At 24.9% G+C, this 16,803-nt stretch overlaps 1 protein-coding gene across 3 annotated transcripts in view; it reads left to right on the plus strand.

Annotated features, from left to right (window-relative positions):
* LOC123260647 (fasciclin-3) overlaps positions 1 to 16,523 on the plus strand; it is a 208,618-nt gene extending 192,095 nt beyond the window's left edge. The window contains exons 2-11 of one of the 3 annotated variants that reach the window (XM_044721874.1): positions 1,903 to 2,220; positions 2,290 to 2,427; positions 2,522 to 2,704; positions 3,325 to 3,509; positions 3,971 to 4,112; positions 5,012 to 5,125; positions 12,833 to 12,863; positions 13,154 to 13,231; positions 14,458 to 14,629; positions 16,335 to 16,523. In XM_044721874.1, coding sequence (XP_044577809.1) covers positions 1,903 to 2,220; positions 2,290 to 2,427; positions 2,522 to 2,704; positions 3,325 to 3,509; positions 3,971 to 4,112; positions 5,012 to 5,125; positions 12,833 to 12,863; positions 13,154 to 13,231; positions 14,458 to 14,629; positions 16,335 to 16,514 — 1,541 coding nt within the window. In that variant the 3' untranslated portion in view covers positions 16,515 to 16,523. Of the gene's footprint in view, positions 1 to 1,902; positions 2,221 to 2,289; positions 2,428 to 2,521; positions 2,705 to 3,324; positions 3,510 to 3,970; positions 4,113 to 5,011; positions 5,126 to 7,950; positions 8,939 to 12,832; positions 12,864 to 13,153; positions 13,232 to 14,457; positions 14,630 to 16,334 lie in introns of those variants that run through there. The other 2 variants (XM_044721875.1, XM_044721876.1) reach the window with 2 other exon arrangements.
* Positions 16,524 to 16,803: the final 280 nt, after the last annotated feature.

Here is a 16,803-nt window from a genome sequence, read left to right on the forward strand (position 1 = left end):
GTACCTCAAATTTATTAGATAATACATTTTTAAAAGGTTCACTTATTAAATCACGAGATAAATGGATTGAATACGTATTTTTTATTAAAAAATTTATATTTAATTTAGAATATTAACTTTTAATAATTCAGAGAATCGAATAATTGAAGTGTTGCCAATAAATAGTAGCTATGAATCTTCTACGCGGGAGGTTAGGGTTCGATTCTCGCGTCGGTTCGATATTTAATAGACACAGAAAATTTTTTTTATTTCAAGTAATTCATTACTTTTAATGAATATAATTGATAAAATAAATAAAAAAATTTATTGTAACTCAATTTTTTAATTACAAACTTTATTGGTTTGGATCTCAACATTTTTCTGTGATTTGTTAATTGAAAAACAAAATAATTAAGTTCAATGACAGTTTATAAAATATTAAAATATTCTAAAATTAAATATATTGGATGTTTTTTTATATTTTTAAATGTTTTTTTTTTAAAAAAAACTACTTTTTTAACTTAGTAAACGCGATTTTCAACACTCGGAAATTAAAATTGATAAAGTCGATGGTAAAAAAAGATGAAAAACTTTCAAATATCTCCAGTCGAAATAGATTCTTATTGAAAAAGGAAAAAAGAACTTTACATTCAATGCAATAAGTGCAAGTAGAGTAATTCATAAAATAACAAATAAAACCAACATAACACTCTTGTAACTTAACACGAAAACTCGAACGAGGGTTTTCATGTCGAAACTTTTGTTCATTTACAATCGCGGCGTAAAGCCGTGGCCTCTTTAGTTCACGATGGGAGGGTGTGTTCCCTGTCTGGATGAGGAGGCTCTTGCGCCGCTCAATGTACCTTTCCTTGTTATCCATTTTGCGGGACTACGGGAGCTCTTACACACACTTATGGACAATTCTCGTACTATAACTCCTACTGCGAGTACAACTACAACTACAAGTAATTATTCAACGTAGTACGGCAGTTGTTACAAGTTTCGGTGAAAATGCAAAACTGTACTGGCAATCTAAAATCTAGATGCTTATGCATTTTCTCCCACTCTGCTCATTCATTCGTTCCTTAAACTATTCAAGCAAAGCTCTCGCGCTATTTTATACATAAATACGAATGTACATTATATCCCATACTCCTCTACACAAACATTCCATTCTTGTACACTTAAATTCTCTTGTCGACTGTATAGATACGCAAGTAACAACGCAACAACGAGCCACTTGCTGTTGTTATGATGAATGAAAGTGCACATTTTGCTAAGAGTATTCCTAACGATCTCCCTTTCCGTGAAATACACTTGTACATATATATATATATATATATATATATATATATATATATATAGTATATATATATATATATATATATATATATATAAATTCATATACTTTATTTTCTCTCTCGTGATGGCACGCAAGCTATTCAGCTGGATAGAAGAGATCTAGAAGAGGAAGCTCCTGAGCTTTAATAACCTTCTACCATCCTTATCCTTACACAACTTACCTCTCGTAAATCCTTCGTCTAGTCACTTGCGTCTTTGCTTCTCTTCACTTGTAAAAACATTACATCATTCCTGTTTTCATTCCGCTACTTAAGTAACTTCACTATCTATTATTTCATCAACGAATCAACTTTCATTATTTCATTCATGTTCATTTTTATTTATTTATTTACAATCATAATTTATTAACTCAAAAAAAAAAATTATTTATTTATTGGGTTTAAATGCTAAGGCGTGAAGCCGAATGACAAAAATTATATACATAAAGTTATACTTCAAAATTGTGGGATAAAATTTTTAAAAAATAAATTGTGAACTGCAATCAACTTTGGAATTTTTTTAAATAATGTTTGTAATTATTTTTTTCACAATTAATAATTGAGTAAATATTTTGTTAAACAGGACTCAGCAGCTCAGTTGACATCCAGCCTTCGGGGCAGGTTGCAGTCCGAGTAGGCGAACCCCTGAAGATCATGTGTCGAGTGGGTTTACCTATTCAGAACTGCCGAATTAAAATTTCCAGTCTGCAAAGTATGTTTTTACAACCTAATCAGAATGCTAATGACGGAATCGAGTACTACGGCGATGGGCTGCAAGCTGGACAGTGCGGTGTTTACATTCACCGCGTAAAAGAAGAATTCGACGGCAAATTTGTGTGCGCTATCACCACTAACGACAGCCGAATCGAAGTCGACAATACCGCGAAGATCGTCGTTGCCAGTAAGTATAATCTTATAAATTATTTTATTGTAATTAAATAAGAAATTATTAATACAAATTAAATTATAGAACCGCCAAAAGAGCTTAAATTGTTGATGAGCCCTGGAAGACTCTCTGGTCGGAACGTTTACAAAAATGGAGAAAAACTTGAAATAAGTTGCAGTTCATTAGGTGGTCGTCCTGCTGCCAATGTATCGTTATTCCTCGGTAATTTATCAACTTTGTATTATATATTATGTGTAAAATATTTTAAATTATTATTGTAATAAAAAATAAATTTAATTATTTCAATTTTTAATAGATGATCAACCACTGGAAAGAGAGTTTGGATCAAACGTTTATGATTCCAACGGCAATGAAAATACGCAAAAAAATGTTTCTTACACTATCAAATCAAGTGACAACGGTAAAATGGTTCGTTGTATAGCTCATCATATGGCTTTAGACCGCCCTCAAGAATCTACTCGTCAACTTGAAGTTCACTGTAAGTGTTTATATTCATATTAAGTTTGATCGGACATTAAAGCAATTTTAAGATGAAAAGCTAAATTTATAACACAGAAAAAAAAATATTCTTGAATCAAGTATATTATTTTGAAGAACTTTATATTCTTGATTTGAGTAGAAAAATTCTTGATTTAAGGAAATTTTTCTAGATTTAAGGAAATTTTATTTAATTGAAGAATTTTTCTCTTGAATCAAGTTAATTTTTTTTTTCAGTGTAGTAAATACGAATGGAATAATTTTTTTAAATGAATCTGATGAAGAATTTTTTTTTTATTAATTATTAAAAATCGAACTATTAACATATAGTCTGTAGAACACATTTATTTTAAATAATCACTTTTATTTTTATAAATTGCTTCTTGTAAATTTATTAAAATTTTAAAAAGTTATTCTAATTAAGAGATTCATTATCTTGAAAGAAAAAATTTTTATTTATAAAATAACTAAGAGTAAAAGTGAGTTAGTGATATTTTTTAAGGAAAGCGATATTTGGAAATAAAAAAAAAAGGAATTACTCTAACTATATGTCGTGTCTGAGCAACTTTAATGAGTGACTATAATATAAAATAAAACTCATTGATTAATTTTTAATTAAAGATGCACCACAACCACAACCTCCTGTTGAATTATTTGGATTCGTAATTGGACGCGAAGGAACAATAAACTTGACTGTGAAAGCCCATCCACGACCACGTTTCATCTGGTACATCAACGGCGACAAAATAAATGAAGGAAGCCCAGACATGAAAAATCATTTGCAATCATCAAGCGCCGTCGAAGTGGTAAATTTGTTATTTCATTTATTTCTTAATTTAATTATTTTTTGGTCAATATGTATGTATGTATATTATATATATATATATATATATATATATATATATATATATATATATATATATATATATATATATATATTGATTAAATTAGTAGTATGGAAAAGCCGAAAATCTAATAATCCTTTGAAGCGGACGTAGCTTTAATCTGGTATGAGGGTTGCGTGCTTGGTTGCTTTAGCAGACTAGACGCAATCGTGGAAAATCCTCTACCACGTCAAAGTACTACTTTTCCGGGAAACTCTCTAGACTTTTATTTTCATTTTTCGCGTTACTTTAATCTATAGCCATCGATTAAATTTCATTTTTTTCAAAAGTTTTTCCAATTTAATTTCCTTACTTGGTTTTTATTTTTGTTGTTGGCTATTTTTATTTATTTTGTCTGTTTTCTTTTTTTCGGAAATTAATAGGCCAAGGGTGAATGGAGACTTGAGCTCAAGATCGACAGTGTACAAAAGTCCGATACGGAAAAAGAATATAAATTGGAAGCACGTAATGATGAGGGAGCTGAAGAATACCGCATTTTGCTTTCAACCTCTGCTGAACCTGAAGGTAAATACAAATATGTATTATTTTTTTTATATTTATACATTTAAAAATATTTTACTAGTGCCATTAAATTGTCTGGCGTGAATTTTAGTTTTTTTTTTTAAAAAAAAGTTTTTTTCTAAAAGATCCAAAAAATTTTAACTTTTTAAAACGATTGAACGATTTTATAAAAATTGAATATTTTTTTATTTTTATCATATTAGAAAAATTGAAAAATATAAAATAGAATTTTCTACTTATTTTTATGAATATTCTTATTTAATCTTAACTTTTTTCGTGTGATAATAAAATTAATCATTCAGTTAATATTTTTTTTAACTTGATAATTTTAAAATTACTTATGGCACTAGTTGAAAAAAAAAAAAATTTGCTTCAACATAAAAATTGCTTCAACTAAAAACTTTGTGAAAAAAAAAGTATCACTCCGGCACGAATCACATGCTGTGTGTTAAATTGTTTACTTTTATAAAGCAATCACATAAATTATTAAATGTCTAAACTAAATGCAAATAAATTCGCCGCATGCTCACGCAGGAGCGCTCATTCACTTCTATGGTAAGCTCTCCGAACACATGCACGCACTAGGTAATAACTATTTTTAAATATAATTGTTATTACCCGTAAATATCCCGTTTTTATTTATTAATCAATATTTTTTTTTTGTTAATAAATTTTTTTTATTTACCATTAAAATTAACATCTTCCATAAAGTTATATGCATTACCATTAAACTCATTTATAATTTTTTCAAACAAATATTTTATCACAAAATAAAAATTTTATTTTAATTATTTATTTTTTTGTCTCGCATGCTGTGCTAGATAATTGTGCTTAGACAAATATTAATAGATAATTAATTAATAATATATGTGGATAAATTAATAAATATTTGACTTTTACAGGAGTTGATTTAGATGCAGGATACATAATTGGAATCGTCGTAGGAATCTTAGTAATAATTGTACTCTCATTCTTGATCATCTTTGCACGAGCGACTGGACGCTGGTGTTTTGCTGGTGAGAATCTCATTTTATTTATTTTTTAGTTAATAACAATTAATTAATACCATTATTTATTTGTTAACAATAATCTTAAAATTTTTACTACTAATACAACGAAAAAATTAAATAATTCCATGCGAGTTTAAACGTTTGGAAGTCAGTCTAAAATATTATTATATAAAATAAATAATTAAATCAGAATTTATTATTGAATTGATGAAAACTGAGAAAATATAATATATAATAAGATAATAAAAATTGTAAACAAACGTATTCGTATCGTAACTGGTATTTTGAAAACAATTTCTTGTATGTTATGCGGCTACACCATAATAGGACAGCATGCAAGTCGGGCCAAGTAAAGAATACGGAGACACAACACCATAAATCATAAGTATCCGTACTCTAGGCATGACACTGTCCAAGGGTAAGTCATTTTCGACAAGCCCTTCAAAACCGCGAAAAATTCGTCATATCATTCATCTCTCAGTATATTTTTTTTTTTACATTCCGTGTTTTGAATATCACTTACATTTCTTTTAAAGACCCTTAGAATCACCCGGCACTTTATCAATTTTTTTATTATTATTTTTTAGATACCAGTCACCTAATTCTCAAAATAACCGATGGAAAAATAACCCCGATTATATAATCTAAAAAACTAGAAAATAATAATTTAGATTTTTATTTTTTACTTGAAAAATTCCAATTCAATAAGAGTAATTTTATGCAAAACTTTTAAAATAAAATTGTTATTCTAATTAATCATATTAAATTTTTAACTGTGGTTTACAAGCGCGGTACAAACTAATTTACATCTCAACGTTTTTCTTTTAATTCTAACTATGAATAAATTTGAAAACATTATACTTCATCCAAACCTTATAAAGAGATTTTGTCATTTTAATTAACTGATTAATTTACTACCATTAAATAATGAATTATGTTAAATTTCGGCTATTAAAGTTTTTGTGACGATGCAAAAATTTTAACAGACAGAGCATTGGCATATTCCAAACATTAAAAATATTTTTCATTTGGTTTAATTAAGAAGACAGTTTTTGAAAAGAATAATGCAAATCTCTTTTAATCTCTAAAATTCAAATTAGTAGTACACTTCTGAGTATGAATTCATAAATATGCATTATTTAGAATAAAATTTTTCACTACTCTGCTTCAAGAGAGATTTTGTACGCTAAATTACTAAAATAATACTAATCTTAAGCTTTGACTTTCAGTTGACCGAAAAATCTTTTTTTCTAATATAAAATTTTTTTTGTTAAAAATAAAAAAAATTATCTTTTAAATTATTGCCATAAAAAATAAAATGATTGTGATTGTAATTAAGTTTAAGAACCATAAAATTTTTCCAAAGGTTATTTTGATTAATTATTCTTTTTAATCACTTAAAGTTAGTAAAATAGTGAATTCATATCCGAAAATTAATCTGGACAGTAATTGTATGGACCTTTCTAACGAGAAGCCCCAACGTAATTAAATTCAACGAAAATCCATGCTCATAACAAACTACGTCACCTTATTAAATTAAATATGGATTTTACAACAAAATAAAAATATACAAAAATCGCATGCATCAAGCGCAACAGCTTAAACCATCCAAAAAAACATACACTCAATTACAATAGAAGCTTTCGTAGAAATGAAATTAAATAAGTCCATAGAGAATTATACCTAATTATTTTTTTAACGTATTATTAATTGTTGTAACAAGCAACCGCTAATTATCAACGAAGGCAAGTGTGATTATTTTAGACTTTTTATTATTATTATTTATCTTTTGAATTTTTTCTGTAATGCTCATAGAAAACTTATCAATCATCTCAACCCTAGCATGGTATAGTTTATTTTTTCAGTGATTCATCATCGTTAATTATTAGCACTGCCGCTTGATCCCTTATTCATACATACCGTGGATCATACATATGAATCGCAATATATTTATATTATATTCATAATGAGATATATAAAGAAATTGGAATAATTTTTTTTAATTGCACAAAATCATCAAAAACTGATCTTTCATTCACATTGAATAATTAATAAAATATTCGCATGCATTAGATCTGCACAATTATATTTAAATAGTATTTACACGATAGTTAATGTATATAAATGTAAGACTATTTAGAAAAACAATTATTTTTTTTGCTTGTATCGAAAATAATTAATGTAAAAAAATTAATCTTTAAAGTAGAATCATTCATATTTTAATTATTTGAATTTTTCTACATAAAATTTTAGTTAGAGCTGATGACAATTCAGCTATGTATAATTTTAGAATCTACAGATTTTTCGTATGAATATTTTTATTAAAATAATACGTTTAAAAATTATAATGAATTATGAATTAATTAGTCATTTTTATATTGAATTATTAATATGAATGTGACTATTTATTCACTATAATTTTTAAATGTCTTAATTTAATAAATAAAAAAGGAACAATTTTGCAGAGCATAATATTTCGTATAAAAATTTATACTGTCATATCCAGAGAGTCGGTATAAAATTTATAACATAAAATATGATAATTGATAATATATTTTTAATCATTTTTGGAATTATTTTTTTACACTAAAAACCGATTACACTCTGTATAAAAGCAAAACAATTAATAAATGTAATCAAAAAGTCTTAAATATATATTAAAATATAATAAATTCATTATACAATGAAAATAAAAATAAAAAACAAGTACAATCATGAATATAAATACTAAAAAATGATTGTACTTGTAAAATATATAAACTTAATTAGTAATAATTAATATAAATTCACACAAAGTTGCCTTGACCGATGATTGGCGTTGCTTGTTACAGCGAGACGACGTGGTGATGAAGAAGCTGCGGGTAACGCTGGAGCCGGAAGTGAAGCACACATAACACCTGGTGACGACGAGGACGACGAGCACAACGATCAGCATATTATCGATGAAAAAATACCTCATGGTGGTCAGGAGAACCCCATTCACGCGAGCACCGAGTACGTTAATGGACGCACCGAGATTAAGGACATCAAAAGAAAGGACGAAAAAACAGACACACCAGTATAAATTAAATAATTAATTAGTACGTGCTGATTAACCGCACTCGTTATCGTCGCTCGATAATAATTTATATACTATCAACGACAAAGTGCGCCACTTTCGATTCTGCTGTACTGGATTTAATCCATTTTTAGATTAAGAATTGTAACTTATAACTAAGACGTCATTCTCCTGCATTTTTTAATAAGAGTAAATAATTTAATTAATAAATTATATATGAAGTAAATAAATAAATATTATAATAATAATATTAATAGTTAATGTTAATAATAATACAAATAAATAATAAATAAGTGGATGCGCGAGAATGACGTTTTATTTGATACCGATCGCGACGATCTCTTTGTGATTTATTATGATAAAGAGGCTTTACAAGTAACCAGCCGCCTGGATTAATAATTATTATTAAATAATATCAATAATTATAAACATTTTTCTGAATTAATATTTTGTCAAGATTTTATTGAAGAACAGATCTAATGTTAATTAATCGCTATAGACTGATTGTATTGAGGCAGCTGTTTTTTTTTGTAAATGTGTTCGGTAAAGAGATCGATCAGCGCGATTATTAATATTAATATTTAAATTAATATTGCTATTATTATTCTTTTTTTTCTTTTTCATACATTAGTTTAATATTATTCTAACTAGTTGTAGTTAATAATTATAATTAAATTTATAATTTAATTCTTAAAGCCAATCGGCATATTCCGAGCCTCAGTAATTTAATACCAAGAGATACATTTTATTTTGAGATAATTAAAATTTTTAGTTTTTTTTTTCTTGTATTAATTGATAATATTAATATTACTGTTAAGTATTAATTATTTATGTATTTTTTGATAATATTCTTGGTAATTATATTTAAGAGATAGAGGATCTTTACTTGAAATTATTGAATCTCTAACGTAACGTTTGAAAAAAAATCATAATAATTTTTGTTTATTTTTGATTACTGGTGAAACGAGCATTTTTATAAAGACAATGTAATTTATGTTGAGTGTGTGAAATAAGATTGTATGTGATGAAGTAAATTTTTTACTCATATTTTAGAGAAATCTACAGACAAAAGTTAAATTACTTGCGAATGACTGATTTTGATTTTGTAAAGTCATTCTTTGAATAAATGAATAATTGGTTCTTTTTATATATAAATATAAAAACGTTACGTGCACAGTATTTATAAAACTGAAAGAAACATAACAAAAGTATTGATATTTGATATATGTTGTTAATATAATTAACAAGACATTCCATAATTATTGTATTGTAATAATTAATAATTTTTTTTCATGTATTTTTTTTTCTATTGTAATTTTGATGCCTATTGATTACTATTAATAATTTCTATTGTCAATTTACTATTACTATTATTACCTTTGATAAAATAATGATTAACGATTAAATAACTGCCGTTTTGTACGTTGTAAATGAAAATATGAAATTTATTTAAATAAAGTAAAAGTAATTAATCAAATAAAACTTTGGTAAATAATTTATCAACTGGTGAATTTATATTGCAAGCTTAATTTTAAAATAAATCAAATAGAAATATGAAAAATATAAATTGTGTGATAAAAAATTTAATAAAAATAAATCGAAAAGTTAACATTTAACAAAATAGTTAACAATTAATTTATTTTTTAAATAATTGAAGTCATTTTTTAGTTTTTTTATTTTAAATTAGTAAAAATTAACTAAAACTTTATTTTAAAATTTTCAAAATATAATTTTCGTACAATAACTAATTTTTTATTTCAATTTTAAACAATATAAAATGTTAATTTATCGATTACATTAATATAAAATTTTTTATTACACAGCACTAGTTTTAAATTAATCACATTAAGTGGACAATAATCTTCTTTGTACTTTTGTAATGTCATTTATCTGCTCAATTGAACGAAAAAAAAGTTTTATTTCATTTAAATATGACGTTTAAATGTAAGTTAGAATTTTTTTACGCTTTAAATTTGTCAGATATTGCTGAATTAGCATTCATTTGGAGTAAAATTTTTCAATTACTATATTACCATTATACTGAAAATAGCAAAGACGTGACAGATTCTTTTGACGGTATCGATTCTCCAGGCGTCTCACTACTATGCACGAGCCCAATACAATTTGAGCGACAGTATTTAATTCCATTGGGAAAACGATCTCATGCTAGGAAACAAAGTTTATTATTTGTTCAAAGGATCTGTCAGTCAATTTTTTTATCTACATATATATTGTATATAAATATTAAATATATATAAATATATATAAATGAATGAATAAATAAATATTATAAATACTGTGGTACGAAACCGAAGTAATAGTGATAATTAATATAAATATGATTATATGTGTCAACGGCAGTCGGTTTGCAATTAATCAATTATTCAATGAATAATTAAATGAAGAAACAATTATTATTATTATTATTAATATTACATTTATTATTTTTTTATTTATTATTTGATGGATTGAGTATTTGCATTTCAATTGCCCGCAGACATGACGTTATTCATATTTAAAAATAAATATTAAACATTAATTAAATACTGACGAATTAAAAAAATTTATTAGAACTGTTGGTTGCGTACTACGATATCTATATAGAAAATATGAGTAAGTAAAGATTGAAGATTTAAATAATTTTAATTATAACTATAATAATATTAATAAATTAATTGATTAAAAACATAAATTTTAGATGTTTTCAATTGACGTATTTAAATAAAATAAAATGATAAATAATAATCATTCGTGATCATTATAATTATAAAAAGAATAAATAAATCAATAATTATTTGAGCTTTGGAAAATAATTAAAAATGATTTTAACATATGAGTGATTCAAGATCAAGAGCATCGTGGTTTAAATTTTGGTACAAAAAATTCAAATTGAAATTCAAAATCGCTTTTAATTAAAATTTTAACATTCTTCAAAAATAGTACAGGTCCAAATACGTAACAAAAAACATAATTAATCACTGCCAAAGGAACCTGAGTACAGAAGAACTTTTAATGCTCTCCTGTATCTAACCCGTATCACTCAAAAACATTGATAATTATTTATTCCATACATTTTATAATTAAAAGTAAATATATTTGTTGGAGTGAATATATTATAAATTATAAAAAAAAATAAATAAGTATATAATAAAATATTATAAATATATATTAACATATATGTAATGAACAATGGATAAATAAATAATGTAAGCTCGGGTAATTTTCAATTAGATATTAACGTTAATGTATTGAATGTACAAAAATTAATTATCGTACATTACCATTTATTTTTCATCTTTAATTATTATTAATAATTATCAACATTTGCGAAGTTAGATAGACTTCTACTTAAATTGTTTAATTATTAATTAATATTACATATTATAATTATTTTTATAATAATAATTATAATTATATATTATTGATATTTAAATATAATGGTATTTTTATTTATATTTTGGATGTTCGCATTAATAATTATTATTTATATTGCAAATATTAAAATAAATAATTTTATTAATTTTAAAATAATGGGGAGAGTAACTCGCTTTAATAAAATTGATTAATTAAAAATGAAAATAAAGATTGTAGAAACTCGTACTCAATAAATACCGTATTATTGAAAGAAAATAAATAAATAAATATATATATAAATGAATGAATAAATTTAACAAAATAAAAATAAAAAAGCATGATCGTTGGCCATACAATGGAGTATACATATTTATCATAAATAAGTTTTAATAATGTAATTCACTTCATAAAGTACCGTTCAATTAAAAATTTATTTTCACAGCATTACTTCATTAGTTAATTACTGTAACATGATTTAACAAAAATTACTGAAGCGTAAATTTATTACTGACCATAATCATCAGTAAATTAATTACTGATTAATTCTACTTTACGGTTTTATTATTACAATGTATTTATAATTATATTAATTTACAGGCACATGTTTCCGATAAAATATTAATATTGAAGTTATTAACTATAAAAAAAAAAAAAATAATAAATTAACGAATATTTGAAATGATTAAATTTTAAAGGATTGTTGGGTTGGATTATTGAAATGTTTAACCGAAAATGGCATTTTTTGCATCAGTAATTGTAGATACAATGCAATAGGCAGAAAAAAAACTAACCTAATAAAATGAATCAATAATTGTAATGTTTCAAATGGAAATTATTATAAATATATATAAAAAATCATAAAGAAATCAATTATTAAAATTATAGTGTAATAAGTTATAACTTTAACTCATTGCTATTACGATATTATTATTATAATTATTATAAAAATAAGTATATGATTTTTTGAAATAAAATAAAAGAAAACGAATACATTTGTTTTTTAATATTAAAAAAACCCTTTTTTATTTAAAGACTGACATTCCAAACGATTCAAGAAATTTTTATTTATAATTTTATTTATTTTTTAAGATTTAATAATTTTACTGTACATTTTTTTTTATTATTTTAACTATACTTTTAGTGACTACTGTCTATTAGGGATTCCCAAGAAATTTATTTACAAATTTGGCGCGCTATTAGAATTAATTTAAAAAATTCAAACATAAAATTAAGCAATTTTTAATTTATCCACAATTAATGAAACAATAGTACAAAATATTATTTAATGACTTATTTTTTAGGTGGTTTGACAACGAGGAATATTGGCGAAACGTGAGTATTGGATTCTTCGCTTTAAAAAAAAAAAAAAAAAAAAAAAAAAAAAAAAATTTAATTATTTTTATTAATTAAAAAGTTGTTTTGAACTCAAAAATTTTGTCACTAATAAAAAATAGCACTTATATTAATACTTAGAGTGAACGCTTGATTTACTGAAGAAATTAATAAATAAATAGCTTTGACCACAATACCGACTAACGTAATTATAAAAAAAATTGCCACACCATGCATCGGCTAGAATTATTTAGACGACTTGTAGAGTTTAGATTTGCACACGTTTTCAGAGATATAGCTGATCCAGCAGCGAGTATTAGACTCCTTCGCTTCTACAAACCAAAAACCGACGACAATACCGGGCACAGGCAAGAATTTTTTATTTTATCCCGTGCAGCAGATTTACCTTCCACTTCCGGCTTATTAAATTTATGATAATACATGATTAAAAATTTCGTTACGCTTACTCCATCAAAATTCTAAAGCTAATGCCATGCTTTTTAAGCTTCACAGTATCCCGAATAGCGAATTATTAATTTTGCTTTGGTGTACTTATTCGTCGCTCATTTGTTGTCGTATAAATTATTCATTTCACTTTGGTTAAATTAATTAGATTAATTATTACTATGCTTCTATGTGGTTGTGATAATTACAATCATGATTTAAAATGGGTAAAAAAAATTTTTCCTAATGTGTTACAATCAATCAGTAAAATATTCGCTCACTTTATTAATTTTCATATTTATTATGAAGCATTGAAATAAAATCATTTTATTACAATAAAATGAAAAAAAAATTTTTAAACTAAAAAAAAAATTAAAATTAATTTGAATGAAAAAATTACTTCAAATTCTTTTATTAAATTTAATCAGCCATTTTTTAATATTGTTTATTTTATTAATAATTTTATTTCAATTTAACAAATGGGCTAATATTAAAATAAAAATAAAAAAAAAGATTTTATTTCGATTGACTGTAACAAAATTAATAATAAATAATAATAGCAACCTCTAATCAATCAATTAAATATTAATTACAATAAAATCAATTACTTTGTAATTGAAATGACCAGACAGTTTTAATGACACGCATCATCTCGTATTAATTACTAATTTTTTTCAGTGTAAATTATATTAAAAAAAAACAATATATAACAAAAACAAGTCTGCATAGTAATAAATAACCGTCTAATTACTGTTCCGTCTAATTTTACATAAATAAATTACCCTCATTGTAATATATATAACATTACCACGACGGTAATTATAATTTTGATAGGTGCATATAACTAAAAAAATAAATGGATTCTTTAACAAAAAATATCAAACGAATAATTTCCAACTCTATAATTAGTACTATCGCCGTCTCAAAGAACTTGTTTTAATTAACATCGCAGTTACAAAAAATAATAATTAAAAAACATAAAAAATAGTTTATTAATTAATTTAAAAAAATTAATTTAACTTGACTCCTGTCATAAAAATGAAAAATGTCATGCTTTGTGTTAAATGTTTATGGAATATTAATTTCATTAGATTTATCAAAAAAAATTAATTGGTTTATTTTTTTAATAATAATTTTAAATAATATGTAGAAGCGATACTGAGAGCGCTGGACGTTACTCAAGAACTGAAGTCGATTCTGGATCTGGGAGACCGAGGAGACCTAAAATTATGTTGACTCAACTTTTTAAACGCAATAAGGACAAAGTTTCTGGTTCTGACACCGATACGATGAAGACTGTTATTACTGTCGATGATGAAAAGGTAGATTAATAATTTTTTTTTTCGAAAAATCCATTTTGCACGACTCATGATGCGAAGCATCAGAGAGTGTTTTACGATCGAAAAATTTTTTTTGCCTCATTTTGGCAACTATTTTTTATTATTATAGCCTTGTTAGTTCACGGAATCAAGATATTTTGCATACTATTGTCGAGATAATTTAATGGAGATTAATTCCATACTTTTTAAAAATTTATTTAGTGCAATAGAAAAGGAAAAAAACATCAAAATAGGTCAAAAAAATTTCCTGTCCGTCATGTATGAAACTCCGGAAACATTGTAACTTGTGAAAAAATCCATTATTTTAGTTAATTTTTTTTTTTTTTTAATTCTTAGTGACAATTGTAGGTCACCGAATGCGAATGGCTAGTTAATTCAGTGTCTTTTAATTACAATTAATAAAAAACAAAAACTACAAGACTTTATATCTATATATATCCATGTAAAATTAACAGGGATGGGGATATATCTATATCTACACAAAAAAAAATATTAATTTGAATCAAGAGAAAAATTCTTAAACCAAGAATATAATTTTGAAGAGTTTCATTGTCTTGGATCAAGACAAAAAATTCTTGAATCAAGTAAAATTTACTTAAACCAAGAAAAATTTCTTAGTTTAAGAATTTTTCTACTCAAATCAAGAAGATAAAATTCTTCAAAATTATTTACTTGATTCAAGTAAATTTTTTTTTCTGTGTATAGATATTATGTACATTTATTCCACCAGGAGCGTCTGTGCATTACCTTCCTAGTACAGCTGTTTTTTTTTTTTTTTAATTTTTAATTTATTATTCTTTATTTTATTAATATTTCATAATTAAATGAGCATTATGAGTCGTGCACTTTTGGATTTTCCAAACTTTTTTAAATTCTAGTTTTAAATTAATCTACTAGATGAAATTTTTAAATTAAAATGTAAGCAAATCGATGAAGTTGAGAAGATTGATGTCCAATATAGTTATAAGTTAATTATAATCCTGCGGTCGCTACGCAATTGCTACAGCTTAACTATTTCAAGATCTTCATCAAACTTGTACAGAATTTAAATATTAACCATCGTCTTAAACTTTGGCCGAATTTCAATAAAACTATTAAATTATTACACAGGGTAAACGTTATTTTTTTTAATTACATTAAATTTAATTAATAATAAAATAACTTTTAGTAGATACAGAATAGAATAGCGTATGATGGTAATATAAATAAAGTATTTTTAATTATCTTATCATTTCTGATCGTTCTTATTCCATATAGACAGTTAATTAATATCTTAAACTTTGGTTGAATTTCTGCAAAACTATTAAATTATTACACAGGGTAAAAGTTATTTTTTTTTTTTAATTATATAAAATTTAATTAATAATAAAATAACTTTTGGTAGATACAGAATAGAACAGCGTATGATGGTAATATAAATAAAGTATTTTTAATTATCTTATCATTCCTGATCGTTCTTAATCCATATAGACAGTTAATTAATATCTACAGCGTTATCGATTAGATCATAGTGATTTTTTACCAACTTAATAATAGCTTAGGTAATTTATGCCAATAATTGTCAGTTAATTACTTCCGCCGTTTTATTGACAATTTAATAACAAAATTCTTCAATATACTTTTTACTATCAATGATTTTTAAGTTCAAACTAATTTTTTTTTTTTTTTTTTGATATTTATTATGCAGATTCCTGAATCCAATGGTGAAAAAGTGAATCCAGAAGGTGGCCTGGTCTACGCAGAACTAGATTTGACTCCGCGAGAGCCGAATCCCACCCCACGACGTGTCAGCGAAGACAAAACAGAGTATGCCGAAATTCTATACACCAAAACAGACGGGACCGAGGAGCCAGTGGTCAAAAACTAACTTAAACTTTATACATTAATTTTTTATTTTTTAAATGCAAAAAAAATGCACCAATGTTCAAATAATCCTCCGTCACAACACTAAATTATCGAATTAAACTAAAACGGCCTTAGCACTTTTATAATCACAATTAATATAAATAATAATTGTTAATATCTTATACGGAGAATTGAATATCGAAGTTATCTGATTGCATTTAATATTTAAAAATTTATTGAGCAATATGACGTACTTAATTATTCTATAAAACTAATTCTATGATAATGAAAATAACTTCGTACCATTTGAA

The sequence above is a fragment of the Cotesia glomerata genome, linkage group LG3 (genome assembly GCF_020080835.1).
Source record: "Cotesia glomerata isolate CgM1 linkage group LG3, MPM_Cglom_v2.3, whole genome shotgun sequence".
NCBI classification, from domain to species: Eukaryota; Metazoa; Arthropoda; class Insecta; order Hymenoptera; family Braconidae; genus Cotesia; species Cotesia glomerata.